Source organism: Metopolophium dirhodum, chromosome 5, assembly GCF_019925205.1.
Source record: "Metopolophium dirhodum isolate CAU chromosome 5, ASM1992520v1, whole genome shotgun sequence".
NCBI classification, from domain to species: Eukaryota; Metazoa; Arthropoda; class Insecta; order Hemiptera; family Aphididae; genus Metopolophium; species Metopolophium dirhodum.
Genome location: NC_083564.1, coordinates 16650769 through 16662992, shown reverse-complemented (window position 1 = coordinate 16662992; position 12224 = coordinate 16650769). Strand labels below are relative to the sequence as shown.

Sequence of the window (12224 nt, the reverse complement as noted above, 5' to 3'; positions counted from 1 at the left end):
TATTATCGACCATTTATGAATAAAAGTACGCATAAACCAAATGATAAGCAATAATTGATAAAAAAAAAAACAAAATAATAAAAAACAATATTCACATTTTACGGACGTTTAGTTTATAAGAATTAAACCGATTTGGCTAACCTACACTGCAGTCTTAATTTTTATAGTAAATTCTTATCGATATAATACAGAAGTATTACAATTTATCTACGGAGTTCGATTATAAAGGTGTAATACATTTTGTGAAGCGTTTCGTGATAAATTTATTTATACTTATATTATGTTTGTTATGAGGTAAAAGTACTTATTTTTTATCGTTTCGATATTCGAGAACTCGTGAACGCGCATTTACGCAGTAAGTACCTAATAATATATTAATTATCACCCAAATAAATAATTTTAATAGGTAAATAAAATCACCCAGTATAATATTATGGATATATGACATAGCGCTAAAGGTACAAAAATGACATAACATTTGCGTCAAAATGTATAGGACATGACATAAGCGCCAAAATTAATATTTCATATAAGTTGTTATTTAAAAATGTCGATCTTATAAAAAATGGTCAATAAATAAAATAGCAATTAATTAATTATAAATATAAAATTTTAATTTTAATAAATCGTTGAATTTTTCGATCTTATCAAAATTAGTCAATAATAAATTGTTAAAATATAATATATAGTTCTAAATTTAATATCTATTAACCGTGGCACATAGGTTACAGGTATCTAGGATTTTGGCGCTTTCGTAAGATACAACTTTTTTTTTCGTATCTCATTTTCACGCTTATGTCTTCTACCGAATATTATAGCATCGAAACCGATGGTCAATCCGGTTTCTCATTGGGAATTGTCGAACACGTCTTGAACTGTACTTGACTAAACTGATGTTTATTGACAAATAGGTTTTATGAAACGATCGAACGAGTGTTATATAATTCGAATATTGCGATTTTTTAAACCCAGTGTGATCCAACCATTATATGTTTAAAACCTGAATGCAATTATTATACAAACCTAAGCTTTTTCTGACCCGAGTGCAATTCGACCTTACCATTCTTATTAATATTATGCTACACGCAACCTGCAGTGAATAGACGTCCGCTGTACCTACGCCTTGACGACTATAGGCAGTGAATCTCCACATGATGTCATGATTAACCTTACGATTTTTTGGAAAAATCGACATTGATCAAGACGTATAATATTATATATAGATACCTAAAATATATTAGTAGTTACAGATAAAAATAAAAAATAAAGTAAAATTTAAAGTCGAAATTGTTTAATGTTTTATGTGTTGGAACAAAATGTTTAAAATGTTACACATTATGACTAAATGTAAATGAATTGTATATCGTTAATGGCATTTCTTAAATATGTTATATTAAATTTTATAAATATGACTGAAAACGTATATATATAACACTAGAATAAATTGATCGAATTATTAAATCAATAGAAATACAATATTACGTTGGGTACAATATTATATTGATATATTGAAATCTATAATAAACTAATAATACAATATAGACTATAGTGTGTAAACGGGTAATGTCCGTCAACGAAAAGGGACAAAGGTTAACAACAATAAAATATTACGACCATTTTATTATTATGATGATCCAAGAACAATGAATAAGTACATAATAGTTATAATAATCTCGAAACGCTAAAATACATTTAAAGTTATATCGAACGGATATGGCTAAGTGGTAAGAATGGTTAAACATTTTTTAGGTAGGTAGGTACTATAAGTAGGTATATAATATAACAAAACTTTTACGTAGATACACATTAAATTGTATATTATTATGTCTGTGTCGTATAATAATAATTGTTATTTTTTTCTTAAGCACAATAATTGTATTATAATGGTAAAATTCCTTAAGACGTATACAATTAATATTCGACTCGAAAACAACAGTGCTCCGCTATTATGAACAGTTTGAAACGGAACGGATTATAAAATATTGTTTTTATAATATTATGTTACCTATGCGTAACACAATGTCATATTTATACCAATTACGATAATATATCTTAGAACGATAAGTACACAAAACTTATCGGAGTCGAATTAACCAATATTTTCACCTAATGATTATAATATTATAGTAAAATGTATTTGTTTTTTTTTTCGATCAGTTTTTTATCGCGATATCCACGATAATTATTATTCCGTCAACGTAGAATAAAAAAAAAACATAATATTATAATAAAGTAACTAATATTATTTATTTGTCGTCTTATTAAATTATAGTACGATGATAAATATTATGGTTTTATACTCGGGGACGTAATTATTCGGATGGTGAGGTGCTGGGGGCAAAGATTCCCTTTGTTTAAGAAAAAAAAATGGTTATCCAATATTTTAAGTTTAACAGATAAGTATAATATAAAATTCGTATGGAAAATTCAAATCTCAAAGGCGCTATCGTCTAAAGCGGATAACTATACGGACGGTGCATTGTCAGTCGATCGTCTACAAAGGTATTCCCACTAATAAGCGTAGGTACGAAATATTATTTCAGACAATGGAGAATAAATGACAGGTTTTGTGCTATGAAATTAAGTAAGTCTTCGCTAATGTACGAATCTATAATATTACGAGTATAATATAATGTTATTGAATGTATTTCTGTCGCGAAAATGTAATTAAAACGAGTTATCCGACGATTGTCGTACTATCATTAAAATACTGGCGTTGTTTAAAATTATTATTTAAATATTATTAGTAGGTATTTAGCTTAGAATGAAAAATAAGTTGTTACCATATAGTTTGTTTAAATATTATATTATTTGACTTTTTGATGCAATAAATATAATATTTTAAATTTTAATAACTATTATAGAAAAAAAAAACTTTTTGTCGCGAAACAATTAATAGTAAATAAATAATTATTTTATGGAGCATCTAACGCGTTTACGTTTAAGCGATAACGAAAATTATTGTGATTAGCCTAAAATACAATAATAATAATTATTATATTATAAGACATGATTAAATATTTATTTAGTCATGTTATTGGGAATATACGTCTTACAAGCTAAATTACGGTTATATCGTCTAAACGCGAATAGTGTTCTATACATAGTATAACCGACTTAAAATCTTAAAACATTACATTTTTATATTATTATTATTTACACTTAAATAGGTTACCTATATTAAATATATAACAAAAAATTACGTCTATCATAAAATATTACATAACATATTATTATTATATATTTTCGTTCAAAGTTTTCATTGAAGTGCCTTATTCGTATATTGTGCTTTTCGAGTAACTAGTGCAGTGTGAAAATATTATTAGTTTTTCTTTTAGTGCGAATTATTATATTTATTTAGGTAATGTATTGTAATATTTTTTTTTTATCTTGTGTGGGTGATTTTGACTTATTTTTTGTGTATATAACGAGTGCCATTTAAATTCGTCCGTATCGTTTAATTATTATCATTTTATTATCGACTTATTATTGTCAGAATTAAGGCATATCGTTGTGTTCAGAGTATTGAGAGTAATATAATTTGTGTAATCGAACACTGTTTGAACCGAAAAGCATAACAAAACAAAATACAATACTTAACCAATCAACGAAAAATAATTAATAATAAAACACAAAAACAATGAAATTTACTATAACATAATAAACTGAAAAAAAGTTAAAATTAAAATAACGAATAAAAACAAATTCCTTAACACATAACTTAATCCTAATTTATTGTCGTGTCAGCCTTGAGATAACTACCGAAATAGTTATCTCATGTCTTAATCGTATATTATTAATATTAATTCTTAACCGTTTTAAATAAATATAATATTATTGATACATTATAAAATAATTACAAATTCTGTTTAATAAACAACAAATTTTATGTCAATATATAATAATTATTATTAATACATACATATTATATATCTATAATAAGCATAATAATATTGGTAAGAATTGAAATTTATAATTTTTCATAAAATAATTAAAACAACAGGGGTGAATAGATAACGATTTAAGAACGGAAAATTTACATAAATGAATAGTAAAAATTTATTAAATTGAACGATCTTAGCTGTTTTTAAGACGTGTTTAAACTAGTTGGAGGTCCATTAACTTTTTATTCCGCAACTGTATTTATAGCTTTTCGTAAACGATTGTGCATACAATACAATACGAATAATGATTAATTTTTTAAAGGACAAAATTGACAATATGGTTTTAACGTTAGGTGTTTATAAAAGCTATAATGACCTTAAACATTTGAAACGTTCGCTGGTTCTTTATACATATTTCTAAAATATATTATTACACCGTGGCCGTGGACGCGAAAAGTATTTGCCGTACATTTGTACGGTAAAGTTTACATACTATGTAAAGGCAAATTCACCAAAAACGGAAATACGATTTATGGTAAAGTAGCAATTTAGTTTATTAATTTATGGGCATTTGAAAAGAAACCCGTTTTTTTAAAGACAATGTCAGCGCAGCACATTCTACTTTCATGTATTTTTGCACTTGCTATACATGTGACATGTCCAAACTGTTCTTCGGATTTTTGGTTTTACTTGAGTTCGAACATTGAGTAAGCTATATCATTGGTTTTTAATTTTTATTGAAGCGCATGGAATTTATATGACGATAAACAATATTAATATGTATGTCTTATATTAGGGTGTAAGTTCGTGTGATTGATCGTTTTCCTATTTCACCGAGAGGAAAAGTGAAATCTGAAGAATTATTGGTATGGTATATTTGTGTGCGCGACCTCAACAGTTTTTTTTTTGTTTTGTTTCAGTGTAACTAAACACTCGTCTACGGAAATTATATTTTAATACATATTAGTTATTTAGTTTACAAAAGAAAACATTAATTAATATTCGACGAAGAAATCAACAGAACAGTATTTCATATTTATGTGTTTTAATTGACATTATTCAAAAAACTTCTTAAAAGTATCTTATCGTTTACGCGATTTCAAATCGAACCAACAGAACAAACTGTAAAGAATTATATTATGCGTAAATAAAAACGTTTAATACAACTACTAGAAAAAAATCAACTTGTTGCGACGTTTGACTTCATCCCGACACGGCGGGTCGTCGAGTCGTTTGGGGGAGCAATACAATATCATAATATTTTTACTGTTATCCGTCGTATACAGAGGTACTATTATAACATAATTATCGTCGTATTTTAAGCCCAACATTTTGGTTATATCGGAACAACGAAAATATATAGCCCGACCAGCCCAGTTACAGGCGTGCATAATAATAAAATAATATTATGTTATATTGTATCACAGTAGGACGAATTTCGAAAAGGCATTCATCGCATACGAAATATGCAATGGACATAATAACATATAACTACATAATATAGTGACTATATTATAATATTATATTCTATATCATATTTTCTATATTTTGTATTTCAATCGTTTACTAATTTACGCGCTAAAAAAACATAACACTTCTTACTCTAAACCACGCTGGCCATAATATGGGTAAGCGTCGGACAAGGGACGTTATATTATTATTATCATCCCATCAACGTCATCAGCTCCCATACAACCGTTTTATTTAGTATTATGCATTCATGTACCTAATATATATATTTATTACGAATCACGCGACGAGTGTCGGTTAAGAATCGTGTCACACGCAATGGTCACGGTGGACAAAAAATCTCAGCTAAAAAACAAAATCGCAGGTGACGGTTCGATATTTTATAACTATTTATTTTCAACGCATATTATGCGTATACGCCGAGATAGTTTATATACATATAATATGACTACTAGGTATATCTACTGAATCACATTTCAACACACGTTCGATTCTGACCGAGAATAAGCATTATCTTAATACAATATAATAATATTGTGTTGGACAAAAAAACTGTACATTATAATAGTAATAAAACAATCGTTCGGAAAAGTCTAACCTAATCTAAACCACTATAACCTAATCCCTATAATATAGTACCTACCTATAATATTATTATTATATGAAACGCGGCCGAACGCATTATTTGAGCCAACGAAGCTTATTAAAACATTAATACATAATATTATAATTATATAACATTATAATTATTTAACATGTAATCTATTATTACATTGTATAAAAAGAAATTGACAGAATACATTATTATGCGATCATCGCGTCATCGTAATTTATGGCACTTACGTATAATTACATAATGTCCGCAGACCGTAATGTGGTACCTGTATCGATTTGTAAATCATAATTTTAAGTTGTTACAAAACAAAATTTTTGGAAAATATTATCTTTGTTGATTTTGAATTTTTTTTACTCTTTTGAATGACTAAATTTTGCGGGGTACCTACCCCTGTGCCACTCCGCTCCGTTAATACAAACTTTAAATACTTAATCATAAATAAATTGCTCGTTTATTATAATATAGTTACAATAGATGATGACATGATAGTGTGTAAAAGCACTTTTTTACTAATAAAACGTTAAATGGCACAGGGTCGACAATTGTATGGACATAATATTATAGTTAACACTTTGTGTAACGTCAGAATCCCGCTGATGTGAACAATTGATTTGATTTAATTTCAAAAGATACAGATAAGTACTGCACTATTATTGTTGTCCCTCCAACACACAACTTTCTTGATCAACAAATACATAAATAACTTAAGATTACTATATTCTCACACGTAAGAACTAAACGTAAGAAACTATCAACCAAGTGTTTTATTCGTACCAAATATAGTAATAATAATATTAGGATTATTATTTTTTAAAAACAAACTTTTTTATTATTTTTTGTACGACTGTACTAATATTGTACTTTTTCAGTTCATAATTATGATTATTATATTTTATTCGAGTATTCTTGATATTAATATTTTTGAGTTTTAAAACAGTGGGAAATCAAGTACCGGGTAATACGTAAGTACCATAAGTTCAGATACGATTGAAATTACCTACCTACATAGTAAGGTTAAGTAATAAATATCTATAAAATATATTATAATATTACACATTATTATAACGCTGTGGCCGTGCGCTTTCGAGCCGACCAAGCTATATAAATATTATAATGCATAATATTATTATATTATATTTTTCATCCGTTACAAGACGGAATCTATATTATTCGGTATTGTATAAAAACAAATTGACAGTATATTATAATTAATAATTATTAATTTGGAAAAATCGATAAACGCGAAATTCATGTTCTAGGTTCTATTATATTATAATAATATTATTATTCAATATATAGATGAGACGAGTGTGTACGATAATACTATTATAATGTTATTGTAATAATTACTATATAATATATAATTACCAAAATCGTATAATTGAGAGAAAATCGATTTTAGTAATATTATCTACCTAAAAATTATTATTTTAATACCTACGAAACAACTACGCGATAGAAACACACAATCGAGACTACGCAATTAACGGTATTATTGCTCGCGAAGTACCTACTGGCCTTTACAATGTAACAATAATAATAATAATTTGTATTATTATCATTATATTATAATATAATCCGTGTAGTAATGATCGACGCCAGGACAGTGTGATCCGAACTCGAATTATCCGTTACATCAATAATTTATTATTAATATAACATATTAATGTGATATCAGATTATCACTCGGACGTAGCGAACGGATTGGTAGTGGTTGCGGTGGGCTTGGCCAGGAACGGATTTGTCGGGTTGTCGGTCGGCGGCGCTGGTTCGGTTTCACCGACGATGCAGTTGGTGTTGAGGCCAGCGTTCACGAACCCTTTGCCCGAAGACTGTTCGACCGAACCGTACGACGAGAGCTTACTCTTCTTGTCAACGCTCACCTGTTGGGCATTTTTCGTATTAATATAATATATTACAACCGACAAGTTTGAGACGTCCCAACCGTCTGATTACTAATAAAAAAATTCAGCTAATGTTCACCACGGGTGATTCATTTAACGTAAAGCACTCGTTCTTTTAAAAACTATTGATGTTTTTGATAATATTTATTAATAGTTAAAACATTTTTTGAAAATAGAAATACATTTTAACTTCTTTTATCGTTATGATTTTTTAATGACAACATTAGTTTTTATATGCCTTATTCCAAATCAGAATATTTTTTGGAGTACCTACTTTGGAATATACAAAATCGAATCTTGGACTTGTAGTTTATAAGTTACAAGTACATACTTAAAATTAGATGTATGGAATAGAGTAGAACAGGGCTGGCGCCGGGCACACACAATAGTTTTGATCTAACTACTCCGGTCATCTATAAACTTAAAATAATTGTTCCAAATTTGATTTTTATAGATCGAAAAATCAAATAATTAAATAATATTCTGCTTTGGAATATGAAATTAAAATTCATGTTGTCATTCAAAAGAGTAAAACCTCAAAAAATAAAACAATAAATAATAGTAAACAATATAACTTTTTTCCAAAAATGTTTTTTAGTAACAAATTAAAATTATCTAAAAGAAATAATTTAAAAAATATAAGTATTTTCTGAAATAAAGAGTGTTAACTTTAACTGGACATTGTAAGAACGGTCCTTAGTATAATAAATAATAATATAATAGGTATTTCAAAGCCAGACCGGCTTAAGGGACAATTTTTCCGCTAGATGGCAGAACTTATTTTATTAATTATATTTTATTTTGCATAGAAATTTTAAATATTATAATTTATTTAAAAACCCGAGTAGCTTAACTCCTTGATAGTTGCCTGTTGGTTAAGTCATTTTGGTTAACTACTTAAGGAATAAATACGTTTTAGTACATTCACCATATACCAACCATTTCGGCCTAATCACCATAATATATTATTATTATTAAGTTAAAAAAATATAGCTTAAATAAAAATAAATTTAATTAGTCAAAAATAAACTTCTATTGAAATTATATAATTTGCTACGTACTATTGTTTCACGAATATTGTAATTGAAAAAAATAGAAAAACCTTAAAATATGCAAAACAATATTATTGATATTTCTCAAAATAATGAATTTTTGGAGTAAGCCGTTCTGGGGATATTTTTTGCCTTAATGATACTGCTCAGGTCAAACCTACCTCATCCATTTGTTGATCTTCTTCGACCTTGGGCTCGGCCCACGGTTGCAATTCTCCCGAGGCGAATATTCCGTAGAACACCACCCCAATGTAGTGAATGACGGCGGCCAGTATGAATACCTCGCTCCAGCTCTGCCTCGTCTACAACAATTACAAAACCAATCTCGGTGAGAACGTCTTTACTGTATTAATACGTCATATTATTACATTTAATAAAAAAAGGTTTATCGGGGTAGCTGCGCCAACAAGATCTCAATCAGAGTTCAGGACTTAAAACACTACACAAAAATATTGCTATTTATAATTTAATATGCTATTAAATATTAATAACCTAAAAATATGCACTTAAACATTTAAAAAACGTACTACAAAGTTCTAAAAATATTTTAAAACTTCATTTTTTCAAAACATGAACTTTTGATGAATACGAATCTTCCTAACATGTGATGGGTACATCAGATTATAAACCGTGGCGGATGGCGCATAGCCTAACCTAACCGTAGCGCTCGTGGGGATTATCACTATTAATAAAAGGGAAACAAAATATGTATTGATTAATATATTAAACAAAAACTTCGAAAATAATAAGTAAAATAACTAATAAGCATAACATTTGAGTAACATAATATAATAAAATCATCGAAATATACAATTTCAAATTTCAATTATCATCCATAGGTAGGTAGGTACTCTAACACATTTATTCACTCATAATTCTGCTATGATTTTCTACGTTCGATATGGGTATTAGTTACGCAAATACTTAAATTCGCGAACTCTGGCCATGGTATAATAGTATACGTGCCTTGTGCCTGATGATGATGTTGATCGCGACCGGACACAGAAGACCGGCTATCGTACCAATTCCGTTCGATATGCCCATCAGTATACTAGCGTATCTCGGCGCAATGTCCAAATGGTTAACGTTGAACCCTGTAAGTTAAAATAATAATACATAATATTTTAACAGCAGTTTTCGGTTTACCGCCACATTGGGACCCTGTATAAAACACGGCCATGTACAATTCAAAGTAATGTCTAGGTCAACAAATCTGAATAAAATTATAATATTATGTGGAACGCAAACAAACAAAATTCCATTTTTCACAAATCTGACTTTACATTATGTATTGTTACTTCTTATAAACAACAAAAACCTTATAAACAGTTAAAATATAAAATATTATCATTATAGGTACTTTCGTTTTTATTTTGATTTAATAAACGAGTGCTGAAATTTGCTTCAGTTAGAACCTATATTGAATTTGTTAATGAATCAAAAATTGTTTTCAAAATTAAAATATTTTAAGCTCAAGTTCTATACCAATCACATCATACTTTTATATCTTTTTGATTGGCTTGAAATAAGTGGTGACTTTAATATTAAACCAGGAACTAGAAAAGAACAGTCCCTGGAACCCCAAAACGCTTAAAATACTGTGAGCCGGAACCAATACCAAAAAATGTTAATTTTGCTTAACTGTGCAGCATCCATGTAGGAGGTGTGTATAATTTGATCCAAACGGGTTATATCGGTCAATATAATATTGTACATCGATTGATCCCCTCACGGTTTCTCTGCTAACTGTTAGGTCAGAATTGTGTGACACTGAGATATAGGGTTCACTGTGCTTACCGGAAATGGCGAACCCGCTGAACGCCACACCGCAGGTCAGGGCGATGGTGGCCATGAGCGGCGTGCGGGCGTTGGCCAACACGAGGAAAAACGTGGCTTCCATGCCAAAACCACCGCAGTTGAAAATCTTCCTGACGCTGGTCGTGGACAGGATACCGTTTTTCCGTATGTGATCGGCCAGCAGACCTCCAAGGGGCACCACTATGGTCATCAGCAGATGAGGCAAAGCGCCGATGTAACCGGTCTGCGGAAGTGAAAACACAAACAAAGTTAATCTACAGGGTGGATTTTGTGCAAAAAAAATTGTTAAATAAGCATTTATAAATGCCAAAACATATCATTTATTTAAGCTTAAAAAATACAAAAAAAATATAGTTAAATTATATTTACCCTGTGCGATTTAAAATTATTTAACAATATTAGTAATTACTAATTAATATATTCATTTATCAACATTTATGTAATTTTTTTTTCGGAAATTTCCTATCAACATCATTATAAAATCAGTAATTTTATTTTAGCAATCACTAATAAGGAACGTATAATAATATTATTAATACTGAAGGTTTGGAAAATAATATTATTTTCTCCGACGCTGGTACACCTATATTGCCTACACATTACGCCGTTCAACGCGTAGGTATTGAATCAAATAAATAATACCATCAAAAACGCTATACCGCAAAAATCAAAAACATTAAAAACTTGTAGAACAAAAATACATCGCTACACGAAAATTTTTGTAATTATGAAATTTATTTAAGAAGAAAAAGTAAATTCATTCGCGCATAACCCGTGAAAATTTGAAATAGACCGTCTAAAATATTGCTGATACACGTGTTTTTTATCACTTAATTTTGTGTTAAGTAACTTTGTACATGAAAGTTGAAACTGTTTTCAAAATATATTTCGATAATCAAAATTGGTATTTTTAAAATTACAAATATAGGCAAGCCTATATTATAAGGCCTGCTTATCCGTATGGACGTGTCATAGTGGCAATATAAACATATAATTCGATGCGTATAAGATTAAAAGAGCCAAGTGACATAAGTATATTATTTAAGTTTATTTAAATATTCAAAAAATAGGATTGAAGAATTAAAAAGGGCTGGGCATGTTTACTGCTTAGTGAATCATCATGTGTATAATATGAGATAATAATGTGTATAACTCACTGCAGACACTTCGAAGTTGAACGAGTGCAGGTACGATGCCTGGAACAGCACGAGGAGGTAAAAGTTCCATGACCGGCAGAAATTGGCGACTATGATGGCGTACACAGGCATGGAAGTGAAAAATTCTTTCCAAGGCGTGTTGAGGATTGTCGGCGCGGCAGACTGTTTGGCGGCACCCAACGACGATTCGATGTAGTTCAACTCTCTGGCCGATATGGTAGGATGGAGGCTCGGCTTCTCGAAGCACAGCCACAGCCAAAATACATACCATATCAGCCCCAATACTCCTAAAGTGCAGAATAATATGGTACATTGATGAACAC

The 12224-nt window shown here is 29.4% G+C and overlaps 2 protein-coding genes across 2 annotated transcripts in view; one reads left to right on the top strand and one right to left on the bottom strand.

Annotated features, from left to right (window-relative positions):
* The first annotated feature begins 117 nt into the window (after nucleotides 1-117).
* Nucleotides 118-12224, top strand: part of LOC132945483 (uncharacterized) — a 50335-nt gene continuing 38228 nt past the window's right edge. Inside the window, exon 1 of the mRNA XM_061015241.1 lies at nucleotides 118-355. The gene's annotated coding sequence lies outside the window, so the exon portion shown is untranslated. The remainder of the gene's footprint in view (nucleotides 356-12224) is intronic.
* The window catches only part of LOC132945482 (vesicular glutamate transporter 1-like), a 93173-nt gene continuing 82551 nt past the window's right edge, over nucleotides 1603-12224 (bottom strand). The window contains exons 10-14 of the mRNA XM_061015240.1: nucleotides 11902-12188; nucleotides 10724-10967; nucleotides 9893-10020; nucleotides 9088-9228; nucleotides 1603-7853 (exon numbers count right to left, since the gene is read on the bottom strand). Coding sequence (XP_060871223.1) covers nucleotides 7653-7853; nucleotides 9088-9228; nucleotides 9893-10020; nucleotides 10724-10967; nucleotides 11902-12188 — 1001 coding nt within the window. The 3' untranslated portion in view covers nucleotides 1603-7652. The remainder of the gene's footprint in view (nucleotides 7854-9087; nucleotides 9229-9892; nucleotides 10021-10723; nucleotides 10968-11901; nucleotides 12189-12224) is intronic.